This window comes from Miniopterus schreibersii (genome assembly GCF_964146895.1).
Source record: "Miniopterus schreibersii genome assembly, chromosome: 3".
In the NCBI taxonomy this organism is placed as follows: domain Eukaryota; kingdom Metazoa; phylum Chordata; class Mammalia; order Chiroptera; family Miniopteridae; genus Miniopterus; species Miniopterus schreibersii.
The window spans coordinates 23,343,582-23,369,599 of NC_138103.1; the positions used below are offsets into that span (position 1 = coordinate 23,343,582).

At 48.3% G+C, this 26,018-nt stretch overlaps 2 protein-coding genes across 5 annotated transcripts in view; one reads left to right on the forward strand and one right to left on the reverse strand.

Moving 5' to 3' along the window:
- Positions 1–6,481, forward strand: part of VKORC1L1 (vitamin K epoxide reductase complex subunit 1 like 1) — a 69,658-nt gene extending 63,177 nt beyond the window's left edge. For 3 of the 4 annotated variants that reach the window (XM_081132611.1, XM_081132610.1, XM_081132609.1), the window contains one exon: positions 804–6,481. In XM_081132611.1, coding sequence (XP_080988737.1) covers positions 804–993 — 190 coding nt within the window. In that variant the 3' untranslated portion in view covers positions 994–6,481. The remainder of the gene's footprint in view (positions 1–803) is intronic. The other variant, XR_013998460.1, reaches the window with a different exon arrangement.
- Positions 4,997–20,905, reverse strand: GUSB (glucuronidase beta). The gene is made up of 12 exons (XM_081132608.1): positions 20,649–20,905; positions 18,805–18,990; positions 18,345–18,526; positions 18,076–18,218; positions 17,467–17,654; positions 16,949–17,089; positions 16,542–16,720; positions 16,318–16,464; positions 14,156–14,240; positions 11,980–12,156; positions 9,495–9,630; positions 4,997–8,036 (listed from the first exon to the last, which is right to left on the reverse strand). The coding sequence occupies exons 1-12, from the start codon at positions 20,856–20,858 to the stop codon at positions 7,867–7,869; spliced, it is 1,944 nt and encodes a 647-aa protein (XP_080988734.1). The 5' UTR covers positions 20,859–20,905; the 3' UTR covers positions 4,997–7,866.
- Between the last annotated feature and the right edge of the window lie 5,113 nt (positions 20,906–26,018).

The following is a 26,018-nucleotide window of genomic DNA, read 5'->3' on the forward strand; positions in this document are numbered from 1 at the left end:
TTACCCATTTGTTGGGTAAGAGGGTAGTTTAATATGCTGAGCTGTCTCCTTGAAAATAAATGTACATGTTTTCAATACTGTTGGTTACAGGAAATTAAAAACAATACATGTAAAGATGTCAGATAGCATCAAGAGTCCAGGCAAGTTTTTGTCATGAGGGCCACAGCCGCCTTTCTTGATCTGGTTTGATCCACATGTGGTCACCTGGCCAAACGTGGTTTCCTTATCCTCCAGGATGAGCCCTTTCTGCATGTTTGTTTTTTGGGGGGGCTTTTTCCTTCTTCAGCAGCATGTTGGTATAATCATTTCCCATGATGGATTTTTTGACAAATTTGGTCTAAACATGGGAAAGTAAGTTTTATATCTCACATGGGGAGTCTGTAGTGAAATGGTCAGGGAAAATGTGTCCTGTTTGGAAGAAAAGTTGTGGTCCTAAAGTTCCTTTTATTTTTTAAGAAAGGTGGGGCTGTCAGTTTTACAAATCAGCTTCATTGCATGTGATTGCAAGATTACACATTTTCTTTGTGTGCCTTGACTAAGGCTAGTTTATGAAATAAGTAACATGTCAACTAAAATACTGACAAGTCAAAAACATTGCAGCTATAAAACTGGTGTCCGGTATGCAAAGTCAACCGGCATAATCTTAACAAAATAGGCTGTTAGTTTTTGTTCTCAAATTTCAGTGTTTTGCAATAAGATCAGTATTTCCGACACTAGCATATCACAAAAGGTTACCTTTTAACTCAGGAACTTTTTCTCCAGTGTCAAGGTCTGATTGAGCCAAGTGTCTCTTTCTCTTGCAGGCATGACAGCAAGTGCAGTTGCAGCTTTAATCCTCATGACATCCTCCATCGTGTCTGTAGTAGGGTCTTTGTACCTGGCCTACATTCTGTACTTTGTGCTGAAGGAATTTTGCATCATCTGTGTCATCACATATGTGCTGAACTTCATACTTCTTATCATCAACTACAAACGACTAGTTTACTTGAATGAGGCGTGGAAACGGCAACTGCAGCCCAAGCAGGACTGACAGCCTGACAAACTCTTAACTGACAGTCCGAAGTCCCTTTTTCCATTAAGTTAATTTTGCAGCATTTTTTTTTTATTCTTCACAACAGACACTTTCCCTGAGAATCTTAAACTGATTTTTTAAAATCTTGTAAATTAGAAGGGTATTTTCTGTGTCAATCTTCATTTTAAATATGGATACAAAAAAAAAGCATACATCGAGCCAATCAAAGACAAGCTTTAACTTTACTTTGAAGATGTTTCTGAAATAATAAAATGTAGCCCTCAGTTGTAAAGTGAGCAACCATTGCAAGTAATTCTCCAATGTGTATAAATTCAATTTCAGGTATAACAAATGTGATCATGACATGAAAATATTTTAGAATAGATACTGTATTAAGTATTGCCATGTTTACAATATGTAATATGTTTTTAGCCAATGGATTTAAACCTATAGATTCAACTAGAATTCATTTCTGTGATATTTGTAAATAAAGGTAGAAATATTGGATCCATTCCTGCAGAACTTACTGTACAGTTTAGTTGAAGTGTAGCAATGAAGAATTGTCAGCTCAACACTGACTGAAGAAAAAGTGGAAATAGTTAAGTGCATACAGAGCATCTTGTGAAAAGTACTGACAGCTGTGGGTCCAGTATTGACAGCAAAAATAATAGGGTAGTTGGTTCCCTTTCATCTCCTCCCTCTGCAAGGAAGAAACTCTTTGGACATCCAAGTCAAACTTGTGTGTAATCACAAAACTGGATCAGTTCTACCTTACAGAGTGAGTCATGTGACCAAACCGTCAAGTCCAAGGCCTTCAGGACACTAAAGATGAGAAAATGGGTACATTTCTTTGGAGAAAAGCTGGAAATATTAATATGGAATTTTAAGGTAAAGTCTCTTACAACATTTAAGTTTTTGTTCGGATATTTTTCCTTAACATTGGTGCCAGTCAACCAAACAGTATTATGAATTTGAAATAACCAGTATAAACCCAGTTGCTCCAGAGTAGGATTGCTCTTGAGTAGCTCTGTGTGTTTCCTCCGTTTCTTTCTGCACTAGCTAATCGGATTCTAATTTAATTGTTTTAGAGTCAAATATTGGATTTGTAAACTTTAGAGCACACTGCTCAGTTTGCTTAATTGGGAGGACTACAGGTAGAAATACCTGAAAGTGAAATACAGTAATGTTGTCAGTACTCTAATAACCACACAAATGCAGAAGTTTAAAAAGTGACTTGAATAAACCCAAATAAAATTGTGACAGTATGTTTCTATGGTTAACACCTTATATCAAAATGTTAAAAGTGCCTTCTGTCTTAAATCTCAAACCAAATATTTTGTGTGTTGAACTTGGGCAGAAGTGTCCTTCCTTTCTTAGCATGAAGTAGGTAACTTGCATTCTATTTAAAGGTTCTGTATGATCATTTTATTAATTAAATTGAGAAGTAGTAGCAGTATTGCTTCCAACTTGATTAATCACTATGTTAAAAATAGACCGTAATTTAAGTGCTTTATTTGCCTTTTTGAAAGGAAAGGACAGGCTCTGCTCTGTAAACCTTATGTGTAGAGTCAGCAACTGTTTCCAACTTACTGTCATAATTGATGCAATGTATTCTTCTGGTCCAAGGCAGGTGTAAAGTCTGAATTGTAATGAACTATGAGTGAGTTTAAACCAGTTTTGTTAAAAGAGAGCTTAATTCAGATTTCATCCAGGCTGATGTTTCCCATGAATGTGAATATTTCAATGCCTGTTTTATTATGTATGTATTGTTCTTATTTCTGTAGTTAAAGAACTCTAGAAAGCATCGGTTAGATGTCTCGTGTTTATGGAGAAACAAGTCCTAATGTTGAAGTGAACTGTACAATGAGGTCACGTAGCAGTGCTTCCAGTTCTACCGAGCCGTTGACTGGTTCTCTTCTCTAAGCTACAGTGGAAATGGCTTAACGGTTAAGATTTCTGTGGTATATATAACACTGGTTGTGCTAAATAAGTTCCTCATGTCCCAATTTAAAAGTGTTTTTTTTTTTTATCATATTTTGTACCAATCAGCAGAGTATAGTTAAAGCTTGTCTTGATGTTGCCCTCTTGGAAATATTTGTCTTCAACTCAAAGAGAAAATGTGAAAATGTTCATCCAGACCCTTCAAGTTTTTCCTTTGTTTTCCTAAGCCTGGGGGAAAACACCACTCTTTCAGTTATATTAAAAAATTGCCACATTCCTATGACCCCGAATTAATAACGTTTTTCTCACTGAGCGATGACCATGTGCTGTCTGAACTAACAGCATTGTAATGCCGGTATCAGTAAGCAACAGAACTTACGGTGTTTGGTGTTTGTGCCCTGGAAGGGTTTCGGCTCCCCTCCACATCCTCTACAGCACCCCAGAAAAGGAGGAAAACACCATGTTGTAAAATTTGAGTAGTAGTATGACTAGTTTAGACAATATTTAAACATTGCAAAATTACTAGCTACCAACATTGAAGAGCAGATTAGGGAAAAAATTGAATTTGTTTTTGCCAGTAATTCCATGCTGCTTGTTTTTTGAAATGATTCGTAACAAATGAAGCCTCTTATTAACTTGATAGTCACATCATTTGAAGAAATAAGTTGTGGTTACATGATAAATCCTAGGGAGTCTAGGTGGTTTGGAGAACTTCATTTGGTTTTTTGTTGCAGCTAGTTGCTGTCAGTGAGGGTAAACTTGTGAAATAACTCAGGTTTAACTAGCTGTGTGCCAGGAATTACTTTTACTTGATGTATGTAGCCTCTCCTTAACTTTTAAAGAGGCAAAAGCATTGACTATTTTCATTCAAAGAGACAAAGATCTTTTGGTACAAGAGATCTTTGGACCTACTAGGTAGGATAGAGGACCAAGACTACAGTGAAATGAAAATGATTTGTTGGCGTTAGTTTGCTTTTATTTCATTTATATTTACTTTAAAGACTGTCAGCAAAAGTGCAGTTACCTTCAGCAATTACTTAGTAACTTAGATTGGTACCACTGCTTGATACCAGGCACTGCCGGCAGATCTTGAAAATCAGTGGCATCAGTGTTAAATAGATGCCAACAAGAAACCCACTACCTTTTTTGGTAACCTGTTTGGGAAGGAGCACCTAATATGCAGCCTTGTCCTCATGTGTTTTCCCCCAACATGCAAACACTGGTAAAACATCTCTCTATTCAAACATGTTAGGCAGCACTTATGATTCTTCACTTATGAGAACTACCCTTCGATAAAACAAAAGGGGTGTGTGGGGGGGAGTCCAGGCCACTTAAACATTTTTGACAAATTAACCCAGAAGAGGTGAAATGTTTTGTTATAAAACTGTATTACGCATGGCCTAAGTATGAGGTATATGATCTGTAGAGTATGTTCCATCAAAAATATTTATTACTAGTGCTTTAAACTCCAGAGTAAGCATTCATTTAAACTGGGGTTCACTGGGCAGACTTCCCCTTTAATATAGATAGGAATATTCTTTATCAGAGATTAGGACACAGTTTTGCTAACTGGTAAAAACAAATGTAAATATGTAAGGATGTTTATTTGTTGCACATAACTTTTTTGGTATAAAATAAATGTAGATGTTACCTGTGGAAGCTCTGCTGCCATCATTCTTGTACCGCAGTGTCACATTCAAAAAGGAAGCTGAAACAAAGCCACTCTTAGAAACCATTCTGGAAGTACCCCCATGTGGAGCCTCATGTCTACGGGTGTACTGAGTTGATTCTTTTTTCTTAAATCATATGTAACGTACAAAAGACACAAGCAGAATTCTTAGAGATTCTGGTTCCTGGAGTTTCTGTAGGTTTATGGGGTATGTGGTTATCAAGAATTAATGAAAAAAGTGTTGCTTACAGTTCTGTAAGCACAAAGAATGTATTCATCAGCTGTTTTCCCACTGCTTTAGCTCACCCTGAATACTCCATTTTTACAGTTTTCTACAAAAGTAACATCTGCAAGAAAGATGCACCCATTTGAAATATAGTTCAGCCGTGTTTTATTGAATAGAACGAATTGTTCTGTGCTAGAACCTCAGGACTTAAGAAATGGGCGTCATAGATACATCGTTTGTGTTGATCACTGGAATGTTCTTTGCAAGGATACAGGCCCTTTTACATAAAGGGCAGCATGGGAAGTATAGTCTGAAACCATCTTTTCAGAATTTAGCCGTTTCCTCTTCCTTGAGTTGGACATTCATTTCAGAAAACAGATAATAAAGGGTGACTAAAAGTCTGCAAGTCAGATGAGCCTTAAAACTCTGCTTAGAAGTGATGGTGATAAGGCATCAAAAGTGGGACGCCTGGACCAGGGGAGACAAAAATACTTCGATCCAAGAACTGAAGTGTAGCAGGAGTTTACCTAAGTGTCATTGTCTACCTGCAGGAAAACCCAAAAAGCAGCATACCGTCTGTAATTTGGAGGCATCTCCAGTGAAAATCATGTTCTCCCGCGTGTCATTAGAAAGTGGACAGTAAACAATAAACAGTCTTAAACTCTGAAAGTAGAACACTAGGGCTGAATTTGCAGTGAATGGCAGTGTTGAAGGGCAAATGTAAAAGGGCAATGGTCTGTTTTGGCTTTTAGAAAACAAAAGGCTAAAAGACTTGAAGATCTAATTCATTATTTTGCCTTCATCTTTGTTAAAGAATAAAATCCCTGATAGGTGGGCAGCAAATACCAGGTTTGCTGTTTTATGCCTTTGGTACAAAAGGGTGGGACACCGAGCTAAGGAGGTGTTCATTTACTAAACATTTCCTACCCACAAGGCACTGTGCTGGGTACTGGTACCCCACCATAAGTAGGTGGGTATTTATTCCATTTGTTATCAGGGGTTTGGTACAAAGCTGTTTTATGTGAGTTAGCCTCTTGCCCCTCTCTGAATAGTCCTGAGGGAGGTCACCCCTGAAATCCCAGAGCCATAATTCTCTGACCAGGGTGTTATACTTGGGGGGAAGACAGACGCAGATCAAAGAATTAGCCACCTCTCCCATGTTTTTCAGAGGTGAGTCCAAAACACTATGACAGTTTGGAGGACTGTGGGTCTTCAAAAAAAAGAATCAATCTCTAGTAGCACTGAAGTTGTACTAAATGTTAAGTTGAATGGATTGTTCTATTTTAAAAAATACAGAGGTTATTAACTCATTAACTATCAGAATTGACTATTTTTTTAATTTTAAGTCTTAACACATTTTTTAAAATCTGTAATACGTTATATAGAATTATATACTCCTTAGCTGTGATTCCCAGGTACTGTTTAGTGGAAAACTCTGAAAGTTAAATCTGTTTTAAGTTATACAAGAAAATGTACGGACTTTTGTTTGAGTCCTTTTCTTTGTGGCTGAGAGGAAACAAAATGTCCAATAAAGCTATAAACGCCTCTGCTCTAAGATTTAAAAAAAGAAAAAGAAATGGGCCTTACCCCCAGTTTGTAAAACATTTAAGTATATCTGTTATGTTTAATATTTTTTTAATGTTTGTCAACTAAAGAGTTTTATATATTATTCCTTGACCTTAAACCAGAACATAAAACTTGATTCCTTCAACGAACTTAAGTTCAGTTGGAAAAAAAAAATGTTACCCCTAGAATTCCTAATTTGTTATTTGAACTGACTATGCTTGCATTTCTTAAAAATGGTCTAAAGATGGCACTAAAATGAGGTCAAATTACCTTGACTGTTCCTGTCATAGAGCTTGGGAAGGGAGTGAAAGGGGGGGTGTTCACACGTGAAGTCAACCACAAGGGAAGTGAATCCAGTTCTGTATGAAGAACTGTATTGGTGTACGGTCCTCCATTTGATTAGACACCAATAAGGAGTATTTTTCCAAAGCATTCAGCTTTAAACCAGGACAGATGAATACTGAAATTTTAGGAGTAATGTACCTTACTTGCCTTAAAGGAGCCGATGAAGAAGAGAGACAATTCTGTAAGGAAAGACCACCATCTGAGAGCTGGGAGTACAGATGACCCTCGAACAACGCGGGGCTTAGGGGGCCAACCTCATGTAGCGTGAATCCACATGTAACTACAGTAGCCCTCTCTGCACACTCAGTCCCAACTGCGGGGCTGAGCCTTGGGCAACGCGGTTTGAACTGCATGGTCAGTATAAAGTGGACCCATGCAGTTCAAACCCATGTTCAAGGGCCCACTGTACTTGTCCACAGGCCCAGCCTGTTCAGAGGTCTCCCACGAATCAGTGGGATCAATGATGAGGTCAATGGGCTTTTAGGCCCATCTCCACTTCTGTCAGGACTAGACTATGACTGAGGATGACAATGTCCTGGAAGAACTGGTAACCTCTGAGCTCCCTTCCAATTCAGACTGAACTCAACTGTGGATACTAGGACATGGACGTTGTTCCTGCATGATAATCACTTTCTGTGAATTGTTGGGACTTCAGCTCATCTGCGGAGTTTTACAGCCGTTGTCTTTTACTGGCCTGGTTTGGTACAGGCGCAGGGTGGCCCTAAGGCAGCAGGGCTATTCCTGTGAGGCACAGCCTGGAACCAGCAGCTCTGAACACGGTGTGCGTGGTGAAGCCAACGCTCTCGCAAGTCCATACCCAGTGAAGGCTATGCGGACAACTTGACACAAAAATAATTTCAGATGCTTTTCGGAAGTACAAATCATCAATTTATGGAATGGTAGCTTCTAAGCCAATTCTTAGTTCACAGACTACAAAAGCCTTTATTTTCACTTCTAATGTTCCCTTCTAGCAAATGACTACAAAATCCAGACCGGAAACTTTCCACACACAGTCCAGGAGGCACTTTCTCTGCCGGCTGTAGACGTTGGCCCTCACCTGGGAAGGAGGCGCTGACAGCTGGTATCAGTCAAGAGGTAGTTCTTGCTTTACAAAGTCAACAGGGTCTTCCTCATGTACCGTGACTTCACAGCTGACAGGTGGTACGCGGTTTCGTTGGCAATTTTCCAGTATCTCTCTCGCAAAAGGAACGCTGCACCTTTAGGTTGTCTCTGGCGAGTGAAGACCCCCTTTCTATTCCCCATTGCTCTCCATGGTGCTAAAAAACAAGGCAAAAGATGACTTCTGATGGGCCAAGCTGGAGCACAGCTGGGCATTAAGTAAAATACCCTCTTGTAGTTTAGGGCTGTTCGGTCTGACATGGCCACTTAATAGGTCAAAGATTTAACTACTACTGCTCCCCAAAACACCTCAGCTCTCTGGTGTTAATTTTTCACCTGTTATGGAAAACTATCCAAAATTGTTTATCTTTTACTTGCAAACTAAGGTCTAAAACATTAGGGTACCCAGCTGCCTGGTAAGTGGAGGGGGCTGAGATGAAAAGTTACCCTTAGAAAGATGACTCTCCTAGTGGTAGCTAGAGTCCTGACCAGCCAAAGGTGCCTAGGTAGGATCTACTATAGATGTCAAAGTTGTCCCAGTGGCCTTCCAGCTGGGTCCCCACTCCTGGTGGGTGGTCTGCCAGAGCTTGAAGCTGGAAAAGGAGCAGAGGTGGCGACAGCCTGTGCTCTCAGCACAACCTCTCTCCACGCCTCGTGAAACCACCGCTTCCATGAAACCAAAAGTAGGTCTTTCCCACCAAGAAGTTCAAGACAATAGTAATTTCTTCCATGGTAAGCAAATGCCAGGCACTGTACCAAGCACTCCATCAAATGGAATCCCTACATCAACCTGCAGAGGTGGTGGGCACTATCCCCTTTACAGGTATATGAAAGTTAGGTCACTTGTCCAAGGTCACAAAGCTAACTTCTCACTACACAAAGCAGGTGCACCTCTTCAGGAAACTACACTGCCATCCACAGTATTTCTAGAAGCCAAGCAGAGTAGAGGCTCATGTTCTCATTCTTTCTTCTGTTTACCTCTTTCCATTTCTAATTTTTAATTAAACTTTAACCTTCCAAAGACCTGTTTTTCCCCATATGTAATGTAGTGTAATTCCCACTACTACCAAATCCTTCCCCACGCCCCAAATTGCCATCCTGAGTTTATGGTATATCAAGAAACTAGTGATCTGGAGTAGCCCCATGTATCCCCACTTGAGAAAAGAGCACAGACAGTATTCTCTTGGAAGACGTCTGAACACTGCCACATTCAAAATGCTCCGACCATTCCCTGTATTCAGGGAAACTGCGTGGACAAGTGAGTAATACAATCCAGATTGAAATTTGTGCCCTACTCTGGAATAATGACTATATCCCAAAATGCCCACTTTTTCCTCATACTGTTATGAAACAGACAAGTTAGCCATGTGCCTCAAGATAGTAGGATCTCCCATTTGCTTTTTTTTTTTATCATAAAATGACCGGAGAAGCAGGTAAGCGATTACTGCTTGCTAAATGCAACTGACTGTTCCTAGGAAATACTCTATGTAGCCTACATGGATTACATCAGCTTCCCCCTCTTGTTTCCAGTGTTCTTACCACCAAATGTCCTGAACTGAAAGGCCGACCTGAAAAAATCAGAAACGGTACATTCCATAAACCAAACTGCCACTTACACTGGTCAGTCATAAAATCGGCAAAATTCCAGATGAGCTCTCCAACCACATATTCCTTGCGTTTTTGATCCAGAACCACATGATACTGCTCTAGCATACTTTTCTGGTACTCCTCACTGAACATCAAAGGTGGGTCCTGGGATTCAAGGCAAAGAGAATTTAAGAGTCAGAACTGGCAGAATTATAAATGTCAGATAAAAATAAAGATCCATGTGATGATGACTGAAATATCTGTCCTCAGGGTGGGCTGCAGGGACTGCAGGACTTGCTGGTGCTGGTATAGAGACAGCCAGGGTATGACATAGCCCAGAGTCAAAAAAGGAGGTTTTTTTAAAAACCTTAATTAGTAACCACTTTCTTTATAAACATAATCTGATACTTGCTTTACCTTTTCCATCTCTCTTCACCAGCTGAACTACGCTGGAAGTAAAAATGTCTTTGAATAATAAATTTAAAGCTCAAGTCTTCAGTAGCCGCCACTGTATAATTTGAAAACTAGTGTGACTCAGATTTAACTCACTTCAGATTCATCTCTATCTGGTCTGGGTAAGTAGCTCCTGTTTAGCACATTTATCCACTCAACAAATAATCATTTAGTATCTGCTTACAGGGCAGGCATTAGAGATAAAGTGATAACCAAGAAAGGTAAGTGGCCCTGCCCTCACAGGCTTTTGTAAGTATAAGGAGGGTGAGTGGGGAGGGTGCAAGGCGGGAGCTGGGGATGTTTGGCTGAAGGAGCTAATTGGGACAGGCCACAGAAAGCTTCCTTGAGGACTATTTAAGCTAAGGCCTGCCACACACAACAAAAGCAGAAGGCAACATCTATGGACTCATCCAATATTGGTGAAGAGCTCCTGTGTGTCCTGTACTAAGATATAAGATCTTTTAAATGTTCTTGGGGGCCCTGGCTGGTTTTGTTCAGTGGTTAGAATGTCAGCCTGTGGACCAAAGGGTCCCAAGTTTGATTCCCAGTCAAGGGCATGCACCTGGGTTGTAGGTTCGATCCCAGGCCCAGGTCGGGTGGGTGTGGGAGGCAACCAATTGATTTCTCTCTCTCCGCCCCTCTCCCTCCCTTCCACTTTCTCTAAATGGAAAAATTATCCTCCGGTGAGGATTAAAAATAAATAAATGTTCTCGGGTCTGAGTTTTCATCTCTTGGGAATCTGGAGGGGCTCAAATCTTAGATGCTGAAAGATGCAGGAGTCCAGTCAATTGTGAGAGAACAAAACCCTTTGCCTTTCTTTTCCAATGAGAAGGACTGAAATGCTATGTAAGATGCACTGAAAATAAAACTGTACAATTGAGGCATATTTTGTTCTAGTTCCAAAGTTGAATCTGAAGGCAGGGCAAAACGTAGATTTTCTTGCTTTCATAGAAATGATCCTGCATTGTCTATACTATCACACATGGCTATTTAAATTTAAACCTCAATTAAACCAAATCAGCTCAGTCACACTAGTCACGTTTCAAGTCCTCAAAGGCCACATGTGGCTAGTGGCTACCCTTTTAGACAGTGCAGATATAGAACATTTCCATCGCTGCAAAGGTGAACCTAGCAGACAGCTGAACCTAGACTCTAAGAATTTCTTAGAAATTCAGAGTTGGCACCTTTTCAAAGAGGGAGACTAAATGTGCACAGACACTGTCTTCATAAGCTAGTTCCCTCCTTACCAGTTTGTAGAAGTGGTACTCTGTGTAAGCAAGATGAATTTAAGGGAGTGGACAGAATAATACAGTTCATACGGGTAGCTGTTCCACATACCAAGAATCAGCGTATTAATTAAGAAATGTGTGCCAACAAAGCCCAGTAGCTGTGATGGCGAGCGTGGGGTGGCTGTGGTTCAAGAATCCACATGAAAAATGTCCCCACAAGACAAAGCAGCATATCTTTGGTAAGGGAATGGACAAAACAATGAGAAAAAGCTAGTGATTACAATGTGCTCCGAGATTCCATTCATTCCCTTAACAAATACTGTTTAGCACCCACTGTGTGCTGACCACTGCTGAGTGCTTGGAAAGCAATGGGAAATAGGAATCAGTCTACCTCCTGGACCCCAGTCTGGTCAAGGAGAGAGAAAAAGAAAGGATGACTGTGCAGTGAGAAATAGCAAGACGGCGGCCAAGCAGAGGGACGCCACCTCTGGCTGGGAAGGTGGGATAAACCTCACCAGAGAGGGAACATCTAAGCTGAGACCTGAACACAGAATAAGAATGCACTGGTTGGCAACTGTGGTGCTAACAAGGGCATTCCAGGCAGAAGGAGGCCAATCGGCTTTAAAGAGGCTGACTCTGAGGACCAAGCAAGTTAGGGGAGGCCTGAGTGGCAGGCAGCCGGGAGTACAGAGGGGCAGGCTGGGTGGGTCTGGAGGGAGATCATCAGGACAGGTAAGGGATGGGGAATGAGGCACATTTCTAACCTGGGGCAATGAGTGACATTACTGCCCAAGAAAGTAGAAAAACGAACAGGATGTTCTGCACTACTTACATGGTGAAACCCGGCAATGCTGTCAGCTCCATACTCGCTCTGAATAACTGGCTTCTGATAGGTCCTATACCAGTTCTCAAACTGGGTGGCCAGCTGCAGCTGAATCACCTCCAGGTGCCCGTAGTCATGATACCAGGAGTAGTAGCTATTCACACAGATGACATCCACATACGGTGCCTAGGACAAGAGCGTTAAAGCTCGTTCATGAGCCAGAAGATTGTGTAACAGTGTTAGGACTCAGACTCGGGGCTCTTCTGGAAGAGCAGGTGAAGAGGGGACACAGAAAATGATTTAGATGCTCATGTGTATAGGAAATATAGTCAAGAAGCCACCTGAGTGCAGCAAGTCTATATTCCTGGACTGATGCTCCTGACCTGGTCGCGACACTGGCAAGGGCTGAGGCAGAGCAGGCGCCCAGGGAGCTGGCCTCAGTGGAAGCCCGGGGCCTGTCCTGCCTGGATTCTCTCCCACTCTAGCTAGTGCTCCTGTTACTGATCCTCTCTCATCTGGCCTTGGAGAAATGTTCCCAACTGAGGGACAGATGCAGCTTTTCTCCTCACAAAGAATCTCGATTCCCCACATAGTTCCTAAGCTAGTGCTGTGGGCCCTGAAGCGGCTGGAAAATTCCCTCCTAGCAGGGTAGCCAAGAGGACGGGGCGGGACTGCCTCAAGTCTAAACAGTGCAGAGCTCAGGACTCAGCAGCAAAGACCAGGCAGCCAAAGGCTAGTCTCTAAAGTCACCTGAGCCCATGCTCGCCCCCACAGCCTGCGCTAGGACTACGTGGCCTGTCTTTCCCAAGTGACTGTAGCCTCTTTCCAAACGGTGGTGGTGGGAAAATGCAGACCGGAAGAGGAAGCTGGGGCAGGGACCTCTGGGTGGACACATACACATGGATCACACACTGGCCAGATGAGTCTGACAGCCTTCTGGGGCCAGGCACAGGCATCCCTGTCCACATAAGAGACTAGAATGGGAGATGCCACTTGGGCTCTGAGAGCACGAGGAGCTGCCTATGCCCTGGTGGTGTTTCACGAGTCTTTAGGCTTCTCTAAAGGGGGCAGTCTCGACAGATGGCAAGGGAGCACCAGGGCCCAGAGCTACACACCTTTTCCATTCATGTTAAAATGAGTGTTCACAATTTATATTTGTATTGAGTGTTTTCTCACCCATTCTTTTCTTAGATAATTTCTTTCTGCAGCACTTCCCACCTAAGTACTAGCCTTCAGCTCTCCACAGGAGCATTTTCTTTGTGCCCATGTTTTTCAGCTTCGGTGCAGCTGAACACATGGCTCATGAGGGCTGCTGTACCCGGGCACAGTGAAGGAGGCCATCGGTCCAGCTAGCTGTGGGAGCCTGCCCTTTGATTCTCAATCTGGATCTAGTTGGCGGTTCCCAAAGCTGGCTGATGACTGGAGTCATTGAAGAGCTTTTTACAACTCAGATTCCCACCCTCGACTGACTAAATCAGAATCAATATCCAGACATCTTGGTGGTTCTAACCATCAGCCAGGTTTGAGAAACAATGGACAATGACGACTTTAGGCTCCCTTAAACCTTTGCTACTTTATGAGCACAATAAACTGAGGTGCAGCCTAGCTGGCATGGCTTAGCCGTTGAGCATCAACCTGTGATCCAAGAAATCGAGGTTTGATTCCTGGTCAGGGCACATGCCTGGGTTGCAGCTCGATCCCCAGCAGGGGGCGTGCAGGAGGCAGCCGATCCACGACTCGACTCTCATCATTGATGTCTCTATCTCTCTCTCCCTCTCCCTTCCTCCCTCTGAAATCAATAAAGACATATTTAAAACAAAACAAACTGAGGTGCATAAAAGTAAACTGAGGCACCTAGAACCTGAACTGAGAACATATTAAATCTCCCTGTGCCCAGCCTCCTTGGACTTAGGAAGTCACACTGTCTGGTGAACAAGTGGGTAGTTATCTTTGACCTAAAGCCCAAGTACAGAAATGCTGGACTAGCAGCTCAGGGTTCTTCTGCTCCTGCCAGCCAAGGAGCTCCCCTCCTGCTGCTGAGGCTCCTGCTCTTCAGGGTATTCCCCTAATGAGCCGGGCCCCGTGTCAGGAGGCCTGTACCATACATGGTGTTTAATGGAGCATCAAGGCAGGACTAGAGAACAGGGCAGAGAAAACGAGAGGTTTGGGGAACCCCCAGACTCACCCCCAGGTCTGCTTCATAGTTGGAGTTGGTCACAAAGGTCACAGGCCGGGTGGGGTCCAAGGTTTTGGTGTGTGCAATCAGCGTCCTGTTTGCGGAGGGCAGAAGACAGGGCTGCTGTCAGGCCAGGAAGGGCTACCAACCACCTCTCATACCCTCCTTCCCACCTTCCCCCCCAAAACCCACTGCTTTCCTCCTACCTCTAAGCAATCATGTTCCTCTAGTCTGAGATCATGTTCCCTGACATCATTCCTTCTCCTTCCCCAAATCCTATCCCCCTTCCCTGAAGAGGGAACCTCACAAGGAAAGCAGGCACACAGAGCTGGGTCCTTGGGGCTGGGCACTGCCAAAAACTTGGTTCTGAATCTCTGAAAAAGCTCTTGATAACAGAAATGGATGGAGTGTGGATTAGGATGGATGTTAATTTAACAAATAATTAGGGAGTGGGGCTGGGAGGTAGGGTGTGTGCTGTGTGCGGGGCACTTGCTAGAGACTTCAACAGCTACACCACAGCTTCATGGAGGAGGGGGAGCAGAGACACTGGCAGATGTTAGAAATTGCAACTATAAATAGTAGCAGGAGAGAGGGTTCTAAGAGACAATAACAGGGCACATAATTGACAGTGGAGTCAGTGTCAGCCTATCTGAAGAAATGGCATTAATACTGAACCACGTTAACTGAGGAGGGGTGGCAAGAAGAGGCTTTGTTTGCAACAGAGGAACCTGTTAGAGGTCTCCTGGGACAGGTCACCAGCAATCACTGTTTAAACCTATTTTTCTCTCCTCTCTCCTCACCACTAGTTTTCTTTACAGCTGCTTCCCATAATTGCTCTTTTCATTTGAAGGCTGTGGTTTCCACAGGCCAAAACAAGAACCCTTACCCCCAAGTCTCAAACCCACTCTCTGAAGTGGCCTGTTTGTCACCTGGGAAGCTTCAAAGCCTAACTGAGCCCAGGCAGCTCTATCCACGTCCTGCCCCGTCCTGGCTGCTCCAAAAATCATGCATCTCCCTCCTTCCACCTCTCAAAAAAGCCCATCTGAACCTCAGGCACCCGTTCCCAAGCCTACATAAACTCCTTTCACCCTCACAACAAAAATTCTGTCCACGAGCCCTGGCTCAACACACCCCTGTGCCCCACGCACTCTGGGGCTGCGTGTTCAGAGCTGTGGGTCATCTTGCTCAGGTGGGTCACTCCCCAGAGCCTCCTACAGACGTGGCTCAGCTCAGAGCACTAGTGAAACTGGCATGCACCCTGCCTCAGGAGTGTTTGGATGGCCTCTTGCAGAGCTTGAACTGCAGGCCAAGTTACAACAGGCAGGACTGTAAGAAAAAGAAGGAACCAAGGAACATCCCAGGGGGCCAGACACTCCCACTGCAGAAACACTGCCCCCAAGTGGTGTTTCTTCCCATTGCAGTGAGGGGGGGCAAGGAGGGAGGACCTACTGGAACCATGAACTTTAGATTTTAGATGGTCTGGTCCTGTCCAATAATGTAACTTTAGAATAGTTAGAATAAACATGTCGCTGAAAAATCTGTTCATAATTATGTGGGCAGATAAGCTGGTTTTATGAAGCCTAACTTCCACTTTACAGATGAACCCAAAGCATCACAAAGTGGGTTTTTTGAAGTTTTAAATTTCTCAGAAATGAAGATACCATTAAAAGTGAGGGAAGATTATACTTGGTTTTGTTTGGAACTTTACCTAGAGTGTTCACCATTTTGGAAATGTGTGGCACTGAAGGACCTGCTCGTGCTGTCAGCTTTTGGAGCTATGCTTTCAGGGGATTCCACACGTAGGTGTAGGCATCAGACCTCTTCACTGGGTCTTCTAGGGAGTCAGGCCCATGCAGTCATGTATTATTTTATAAATGACTCTCCTTTATATCACAGGTTAGATTACCTCTGGATTTCATTTCAGGTGTGAAAAGAGGACACTGAGTCTCACTGGGTTGAAATTACAACTGAGATGGGTAGGGATCTGGTCCCCTGAACTGACCAGGTCTGGATATACTCAAGTCTGGGCTGGGAGCTGGATGCTGGTTCTCGCATAGCACACACCCACCTCAGGGAGACCTCAGCTCTCCAATGGCCACCAGCCAAGGCTGAGCCAGGCCGAAGGTAGGGTCTCTTCCCTGACCCAGGCCAGGGCAGAAGGAGGCACTCACTTGAAGTAGTAACCTGCAGGTTTTAGGAAGGAAGTGGGCTCATTGGCCACAGACCACATCACGACGGCCGGGTGATTCTTGTCCCTGCGCACCAGCTCCTCCATCACCTTCAGGTGGTGCTCCAGAGACTGGTTGTTGTAGCTCTCGCTATGGGGAGGGGAGAAAAGGGAGTGTCATTACCTGCCAAGGTGTCAGGCTGAGTAGCATGGGCAGTGAGCACTCACCTCTGCGTAATGCCCACGCCAGGGCTCTCATCGATGACCACAATCCCATATTGGTCACAGAGCTGCATCACCTCTTCAGCATAGGGGTAGTGGCTGGTACGGAAGGCGTTGGCACCAAGCCAGAGAAGTAAGTTGAAGTCCTTCATCAGCAGTGCCCAGTCAAAGCCCTTCCCTCGGATCTAGGGGACAGCAGAGTAGAGTGACCCCCAACCCCTGTCCCTGTCCAAGATGCACTTCCTTTTAGAGTTGGACCCATCAGCCCTTTATCCAGCCAAGCACAGGCCCCATCAAGCAGCAGTTTTGAGCTGTTAGCTTAACGGCTCTGAGTTGCCTTCAACCACTTCCGGGGCATAGGGAACGTAAAGATGAGAAACAGCCCCCACAGGGACCCAGGAGCCCCAACTCACGTCTGCATCCTCATGTTTGTTGACCCCGTGGAAATAGAAAGGTTTCTCATTAATGAGGAACTGGTTCTTTGTGACAGCCACAGTGCGAATCCCCACGGGGAGAGTGTAGAAGTCAGACAAGGGCCCAGCTGTCAGCCTCACCTATGAAAGCCAAGCACTGGCATGAGGCATCCTCAATGGCCTGAGCCCCACACAGCTGCCCATCAGTAGGAAGGCCCGTTGTAAACCACAGTGGCCCACCTCTAGGACACAAGCAGAAAGACTGAGACATCACAGGCTTCTGCCATTAGCAAGCAGGAACTCTTCCCCCCACCTTGCACCTAGGACCTGCTCTTCAAATCTGGGCTGCCCCACCAAGGGCTGAAAAACTTAAGCTGTGAACACTTCAGTCCAATTGACTAGGAAGTTCAGAGGACCATGCCTGCCTGCCCACCTGTCCTCCACCCCTGCTAAAGTCAGGTAGGGCTACTGGAAGGGGGCAAAAGGCCTCTCATAGCCCCAGTCTTAACCACCATTACCTCCAATGAGTACAGGTAGGCAGGATGCTCATGCATCAGGTACGGCCACCAGAGGTGGGCATCGGGCACACGCAGTGGGCCCTGGGCCCCAGACCCCTGGGCCACAACTTTGCCTTCCTCATCCAGAAGATATACTTCCAGCTCAAAGTGTTCACCACCCTGGACAGAAATCTCGTAATACACCATCCCTGTGAGAGACAAGAGAGATCAGAGAAGAGAGGAGGAAGGACATGGCCTGGGTTATACAGATAAGAGGATCTGACGCCACCACTCTAAGGAGCCCCTTTAGGTCCTGAGACTCCAACCAACAATTATTTGTTGAGCTTGATCTGCAGTGAGGAGAGATTGAGTGAGACCAGCACAGTAGGGAAGGGACATGGGACCCCCATTTCTCATTGGGCCTATTTCCTCATAAAATGAGGTCAGAGCAGGTGGGTATTTTGGAAACCCTCCCCAGCTTACACAGGCTGCATTTTAGCTTCTTAGGTAAACGGGAACCTGTGAAGATTAAGAGATGCTGGAAGAGCCTTTCTCCTGGGGCATCTTTCCAAACAGAAAACAGAGCCACTTTGGGTTTGGCCAAGAGCAGATCCTGCCAGAAGCCCTTACCAGTGCCTTGGTCCACGCTGGTAGTGACAGTGATGTCATCAATGTAAGTGGTGGGCGTGGTATAGAGGACCACTGGCCGGTGCAGTCCCGCATAGTTGAAGAAGTCAAAGTTTGTGTTCTGGACAAAGTAACCACTGGGGTACCTAGAGTGGGAGGAAAATGGCCAACTGGGATCTTGCCCTGAGGCCTTCAACCTCACCTCTGCCAAGGCTACCCTGTCCCTAGTGGGAAGACCACTGGGCAGGGTGGGGGAGCAGGGAGCTGCTCACTTGGAGGTATCCGTCTTGTAGAGGATGTTCCCTGGCGGCAGGGTGTGAGGGGTGAGTGTGTTGTTGATGGCGATGGTAATGCGGCAGGAGGACATGGGCCCACTCTGGACCAGCTTGCTGATGTCAGCCTCGAATGGAAGATGGCCCCCCTCATGCTCTGTCACATGGACCCCATTCACCCACTGCAGACACAGGAAAATATGAGGAAGGGGCTCTGCCTCTCAGGTAGTCCCTCACACAAAGGTGCCCTGCCAGCTTCTACTTGCCTCACCAGCCTGAGGGGAGGAATGGAGCTCCAGTAGAAATTCAGCAACCCTCCCCAGTGTGGGGCATGAGTGTTTCCCCCCATCCACCCCAGGAGGCAGGCTGTCAGGTGACAGCTGGGAACCAGACACCCCAAGGAAGCCCCATGAGTGCTCAGCAGCTGCACCTGCCCACTTGCCCTGCCGGCTGCACTGACCACAATGGCATAGTAGTGGGCGCTGCCAATCCTCAGCACCACTCTTATGCTCAGGTCCTGGATCCATCGCCGGGGCAGGGTCACCTCCCGTTCATACCACACCCAGCCAACAAAGCTATGCAGCTGCCCATCCTGTCCTATGTCGTTGAAGCTGGAGGGAACAGGCATGTCCAGGGTGGGACCCGTCTGGGGAAAGAAGAGCCAGGATCAGGTCCAGACCACCTGAGAATCTAAAAGCAGGGCCCGGGCAGCCTCCTTCCTCAGAGGCCAGGTCCCCCAGCAACTCTGCCTGCAGGAAGAAGGCTTCTCCAGACCCTGGAATTCTAGGCCACCCCACTGTTATTCTTTGCCAGCAACTGAACAATGGTTTTTATGGAGCTTATTTAATTCTCACAACTCCTTGCCAGGCCACAGTTCAATTCCTGGTCAGGGCACATGCCCGGGTTGGGGGCTCCATCCCCAGTCGGGGGTGTGCGGCAGGCAGCCGATCAATGACTCTCATCATTGATGTTTCTCTCTCTCTCTCTCTCTCTGCTTTCCTCTCTGAAATCAATAAAGATATAAAAAAAAAAAAATTCTCACAACTCCATGAAGTAGACATCAGTCACTCACTGGATAGTGTACAGTGAACACCTACACTACTGTTCTACGTGCTAGGAATACAACAGTGAATAGGCCTCTGCTGTCAGGTGGTCAGCTCTATGAAGAGTGTCCACAGGGGCAGGGGACTACCTCAGGAGTAAGGGAAGGCCTTTTAGGGCCCGGGAAAGCCTGGCAGAACTGGCTGAACCTGAAACTGCCTCAGGAAAGCCTGGCAGAACTGGCTGAACCTGAGCCTGCAGGGAATCCCTTAAACGCCTCAGGTGGCAGGCAAGGCAGGAGTGAGGCAGAGAGCTCAGTGAACCTGGGAGCAGCCTGGCTTTCCTAAAGACATCTTGTATGTGGGACTTGGGACCTCCAAGGTGCGGACTTCCTCTGTCCTTCACAGCTGCATTCCCAGGGTCCCGCACAAGCCCGGCACACAGTAGGTACATAATAAATATTGGCTGAATGGATGGATAACTTGGGGATGAGGCGTCGACCGCCAGGATGGTTTATATGTCTAAGGACTGGTGGAGCCAGAAGTTCTTTCTCAAGGCAACCAGCACCAAGATCTCCCCTGAAAGAAGTGAGCCCAGGACCACAACTCAGGCTGCGTGAACCGCAAAGGGTCGGCAGAGCCCAGGCCCTGACTGAGAGAAAGATGATCGACTAACTGACCACCGCAGGAGGAAGGCTGGCCATGCAGCAGCTGCTTTGCTGAGAAAGCTGCGGGCGGGGCACATACCCGGCCCCCGGGCCCCTGCGCCGCAGACCACTTCCTTTTCTCCTCCCCCGCTGAGGGCTGGGCAGCAACCACCAAAAAAAGAGGATCTGGGAAAGGCGAGCGGCCCAGGGGCGCACAGCCCTGCGCCAGCCCCGCGCCCCGACGTCTCCGCGAACCTGGAACCGCGGCGCCTGCGGCCGGCGCAGAGCTGGTCCCAAGATGCCCAACGCCTGCCCTCCTCCCGCGGCCCCCGCCCGGCCCGGGCCGCACCCCGCTCCCCAGGACCCTTCCCCGCCCGCGGAGAGTGGGCGGCCGCCGCACTGACGCTCGTCCCCGGGCCCGCCCTCCGCCTTTATCCTCCTTCCGCGCCCGCAGACCCCCTCAGCCCCTTCAACCCCCCACCCCGACGCCTCCAAGCCCGTTACCTTTAACCCCCCCCGGCCCGCAGCTCCCAGGGCTCGGCTCCCAGCGCCCCCCCGCCCGGCTTCTGGGAACTTCCCTGCCCAGGCCCCGCCACCGCAGCCCCGCGACCCCGCACCTCCCGCAGCGGCGTCCGGTACCACTGCTCCTCGAAGCCCTGGCGCCGGTTCTCGGAGAAGTCGGCGCGGAATTTCCAGAGCCCGTCGAGCTCCTTGCACTCCCGCGACACGCTCTCCCTGGGGTACAGCATCCCGCCCTCCAGCGCCAGCCCACACCCCCAGAGGAGCGGGCCGAGCACGGCCCAGGTTCCCGCCAGCCGCCCGGCCATGGTTTCCGCGAGGGCCGGCCGCTGGCCGCTGAGGTAAGGGCCGCGGGGGCGGGGCGGGGCGGGGCGGGGCCGGGCGGGGCGGGGCGGGGCCGGGCGGGGCGGGGGCGGGCGGGGCGGGGGCGGGCGGGGCGGGGGCGGGGCCGGGCGGGGCGGGGGCGGGGCCTGCGGCCTCCCGCGCGATTTTGGGTTAAGGCGACGCCGGGCCGGGAGGAGACGCGGGAGGTGGGACCCCGCGGAGGGCTCGCCCCATCCGCCCGAGGGTGGCGGTGGGGTGAAGCCCGCGGGGACCCCAAGCCTCCCACGCGGAAGCGGGGGGTCCCGGCTCCGCGGCCAGCCCTGCCCGCCCGCCCGCCGGGGCGCCCCCCCGCTCCCGGCCTTCCCCCCTGCGCCGCCCCTGGCGGCGGGTCCGAGGCCGCAGGCCGCAGCGAGACCCCGGAAAATGGCCAGGTTTTCCCCAACTCCCACCTCCACCCGTTTCTTCCAAGAGGCCGGCCTGGGACCCCTTCGCTTGCTTTTGCCTGCGGGTCGCCCCGTGGCCCAGGCGGCGCCTCTCTGCTGCCTAGTGGGTCCCTCCCGCCGGGACGCTGGCCCGGGAACTAGGCCGGAGCCTTGACCCTGGGCCCCAACGCCCGACCCTGGGTCCCAACGCCCGACCCTGGGTCCCAACGCCCGACCCTGGGTCCCAACGCCCGACCCTGGGGGCTGGAAATGCGAGGGGAGGGGGTTTATGGCCCCAGGAACCTAGCCTGGATACAGTTGTCCCTACAGTTACCAGGTTTATTGCCGGAGCCAGCCGGCAGGCGAACGAGGACCTGATTGAGGGGGTGAGGATTAGAAAAGAAAGACTCATAGAAAAGAATGGGATCGGGAGGGCTACAGCCAAGGCAGAGCTGAGCCGAGCTGAGCCGAGCTGAGCCGAGCTGAGCCGAGCTGAGCCGAGCTGAGCCGAAGCTGAAGCCCCGAGTTTATTGTTTTACTCCTTTATATAGTACACCAAGCCACAATACCCAAAACAGTGACCTTTTACCTAGTTCCTGCTCTGCACAAACATTCTTGTTTATCTAGACACTCTGTCTCCAAGGCAAGGTCTTAAATCTTTGTGTAGGGTTTCTACTCCCTAAAGCAAAGGATACTATGTAATCTTAACTAAGCTACAGGGGGCAGAGGTGCTAGCTCTGCCGACCCACCCTGCGGGTCAACGTGCCAGAGATTCCTCTCAAGGCAACGCTAGGGTCGGCGAGCCCCTGGTGTTTTTCCAGGGCAACACCCTACCAAGGAGGCTATTCATGAGGGGCAGCCAGCCGGCTCCCCACATCTCCCCCTTTCTTTTCTATACTAAAGAGTTAGGTTTTAAAGCTTTCGGAAAAGCAGATGGGCTGGTCCTTGGCATGTCCTCGATAGGTGAAGTCTGAGGCCTTTACTGGTTGAATATGAACACTGGAATGTCCTCCCACCACCCAGGTGTCGTTGGTGTAAATCACCACCTCCTCATGCTGCCAGGTTACAGGTTGCAGCAATGGAGGACTGGACAGGTAGGCCCAGTGAACCGCCGCAGAGGCTCCAGGGGCGGCCGCGACCAGGGCTATCATAGCCAGAAACAGCCGTTCAGGAGTGACCTCCATCCTTTGGTTCTGCACCATCCTCTTTGCCTGGTCGGTCAGTCGCGCGAGGGTCTCCGTCACCGAGTTCGAGGACGCTGGGTTCCGTCGAGGCGGGGCTCGGTCGTGTATGGAGAGGTTTCTCATCCGGTCCACAAGTGTCCTGGGACGCGTGTCGTACCAGCCTCTCCGGGAGCCACCTTGGCGCTTCGGCATCCTGCGGGAAAACACACACATGCCCTCGGCCCCAGATTAATACCGGATCCGGCCCATGCCAAGCCCCATCAAGGGGATCCTTCCATCTCACCAGAGCTTGGTGTTTGGATAAAATCTGCTGCCAAAGCCGCTGGGCTGCAGAGTGACCTTCAGCATCCAAAATTAAAAAATTAAGAATAAAAAGAGCATGATTTAACTGATTCTGTGGGGTTAGGGGGTACAGCTCCCCCTTTTTTATTTTAATTAACTGATTTTTGAGGGTGCTGTGCGCACGCTCGACTATGCCTTGGCCCTGTGGGTTGTAGGGAATTCCAGTCTTGCTCTGAATTCCTAACTGGGCACAAAAAGTCTGAAACCGCCGACTGGTGTAACCTGGGCCATTATCAGTTTTAATTACCTTAGGTTGTCCTATAACGGCCATACAGCGTAAGCAGTGAGCAATAACTTGAGTACTAGATTCACCCGGCAAGGCCGAGGCTACTATAAAGCCTGAATATGTGTCTACTGTAACATGAACAAATTTTTGTCTACCAAAGCTAGGGATATGAGTGACATCCATTTGCCATAGATGGTTGGGGAGCAGCCCTCGGGGGTTGACTCCATAATGAGGAACAGTAGTAAGAGCAGGACATGTGGGGCAGTCTTTTACTATTTGACGAGCCGCCTCCCTGGTAATTTTGAATTGTAGTCGGAGAGTATGTGCATTTTGGTAGTGCAGGGCATGGGATGCCTGGGCGGCGGGCACTCCGACGAGGTAAAGTCGGGTGGCTTCGTCCGCCCGTCTATTGCCTTCAGTTAAGGGCCCTGGTAAATTAGTGTGGGCGCGAACGTGCCCAAAATAGCAAGGGTGACTGCGATTTAAAATGGCTGTTTGTATGGCCAGAAATAATTGCTGCACAGTGGAGTTAGTGGTGCCAATAAAGGGCACGGTTTCAATACATGAGAGCCCTCGGACTACATAGTGACTGTCAGATATGATGTTTATAGGCTCGTGTGCAAAGTCAACAAGCACCCGACACACAGCAGCCAATTCAACCTCTTGGGCTGAAGAATAGGGGGTGGCCCATCTGACAACTTGTTGCTCATGCACATAGGCGGCGGTGCCCGATGAAGAGCCATCGGTAAATACCGTGTCAGCATCGGGTAAAGGCTGGTAAAGGCTGGTCCGTCACTATCTTAGGAAAGATAATAGAATGCCTGAGAAAAAACTGTAAAAGTTTATTTGGAGGGTAATGATTGTCTACCTGTCCTGGGAATTCAGCTAGAGCAATGCCCCAAGGTGTGCATTTCTGGAATAACCAGTTTATCTGGGCCTGAGAATAAGGCACTAAGATGGCCGCAGGCTCGCGCCCGAAATACCGGCAGGATTCTTCCCGTACATGTTGAATAAGAATTGCTACATGCTCATAGTAAGGGGTTAGCACCCGAGCAGGTGAGGACGGGAGATGCACCCAACGAAGTGGGCGATCCTGCCATAGGACGGCCGTGGGGGAGTGGCTGGTGGCCAATATGCAGGCATACCAAGGCTTATTATAATCACAAAAGGTTGCCTGCTGTAATTTTATGGCTGTCTCAACCTTCTGTAGGGCTGCTCGTCCCGCCTGTGTAAGTTGCCTGGGCGAAGACGGGCTTGAGTCACCCTTAAGAATGTCAAATAGGGGTTTATGTGGGGAGCCGGCTGGCTGCCCCTCATGAATAGTCTCCCTGGTAGGGTGCTGCCCTGGAATATCGCCAGGGGCTCGCCGACCCTAGCGCCGCCTTAGAGAGAAATCTCTGGCACGTTGACCCGCAGGGTGGGTCGGCAGAGCTAGCACCTCTGCCTCCTGTAGCTTAGTTAAGATTACATAGTATCCTTTGCTTTAGGGAGTAGAAACCCTACACAAAGACCTTGCCTTGGAGACAGAGTGTCTAGACAAACAAGAATGTTTGTGCAGAGCAGGAACTAGGTAAAAGGTCACTGTTTTGGGTATTGTGGCTTGGTGTACTATATAAAGGAGTAAAACAATAAACTCGGGGCCCAGCCTGGCTCAGCTCAGCTCAGCTCTGCCTTGGCTGCAGCCCTCCCGATCCCATTCTTTTCTCTGTGTCTTTCTTTTCTAATCCTCACCCCCTCAATCAGGTCCTCGTTCGCCTGCCGGCTGGCTCCGGCAAGTGGCGCCCGAACAGGGACCTGAAAACCTGGGACGACGGTAGAGGACACCGCTCGGGGAACGCGCGCAACGCTACCGGGTAAGTGAAGGGGTAGCAGGGAGGGCGGTTAGTATATCGGGAGTAAGAAATTATGGGACAGGAGAATAGTAGGATGCTGTTCGCACAAGTCTTAAAAACAATGCTCCGTTCTAGGGGCACCAAGATTAGTACCTCGCAACTGCGTACATTTTTGCAGTTTGTGGAGGAAGTGTGCCCCTGGTTCCCTGAGGAGGGCACGGTGAGTTTAGAAACTTGGAACAAGGTAGGAGAACGCTTGCAGGGATATTTTCAGGCCCATGGACCCCAAAAGATGCCAGTAGAAACTTTTTCTCTTTGGAATTTGGTTAGGGACAGCCTTGACCCACGCCATGAAGGCACCCGCATGAATCCTCCCCTAGAGGTTCGTGCTGACTCTGTGAAAGATCCACACTCTGAGGATGTGGCCACCGCTCCCCCGCTTGAGCCGGGGCCTCTTGTTGGCAATAGCCGGCCTGATAGACTCACCCCTAAGGAAGAGGGGGATCTTGAAGAAGCCACTGCAGAGTATGAGAGAGAGAGATATGGGGAGTTTGCTTTTCTTTCTGAAGAGTGCACAAAAAGGTCTGGCCCTACCCCCTCCGCAGCCACCGCGGAGGAGGTACAGAGCAAGATGCAGGATCTGTTACAACAGATGAGAGATCTCTTACAGGGTCCAGGCTCTGGCGGGATGAGAGGAGGTACAGATGACCCCCCTAGTTACCCTGGGACGGGTTTTGGTGCTGCTGCAGCGAGGACTGCCTTGCCGCACGCTGGACAGGCAGGGGTTAAAATACTAGACCCCCGAGAGCGTGCCCTGCTTGCCCTAGCACAGAAAGGGCCGGGTCAAATCAACGACCCCGGGTGGGGCCTTTGATATTCCTATTACCCACGCTGATAAGATAATATGGAAATCAGATCAGCCTGTGTGGGTAGATCAATGGCCCCTGTCTGAGGAGAAAATAGCTGCCGCTAAGGACCTGGTGCAGGACCAGCTCCGGCAGGGCCACATAGAGCCTTCTAACTCCCCCTGGAATTCCCCCATATTTATTATTAAAAAGAAATCTGAAAAATGGAGATTGCTCCAGGATTTAAGAAAAGTTAATGAGACTATGGAAATTATGGGTGCTCTTCAGCCAGG

Bases quoted from the DNA above. Each gene is read 5' to 3' on its own strand.
- GUSB (XM_081132608.1), bottom strand. From the start codon at position 20,858: ATGGCCGGGCGGCTGGCGGGAACCTGGGCCGTGCTCGGCCCGCTCCTC. The intron at 12,157-14,155 runs GTGAGTCTGGGG...CTCTTGTCCTAG, and splicing joins ACTATGAAGCAGACCTGGGG to GCACCGTATGTGGATGTCAT. The intron at 9,631-11,979 runs GTAAGTAGTGCA...CTTGAATCCCAG, and splicing joins GCATTGCCGGGTTTCACCAT to GACCCACCTTTGATGTTCAG.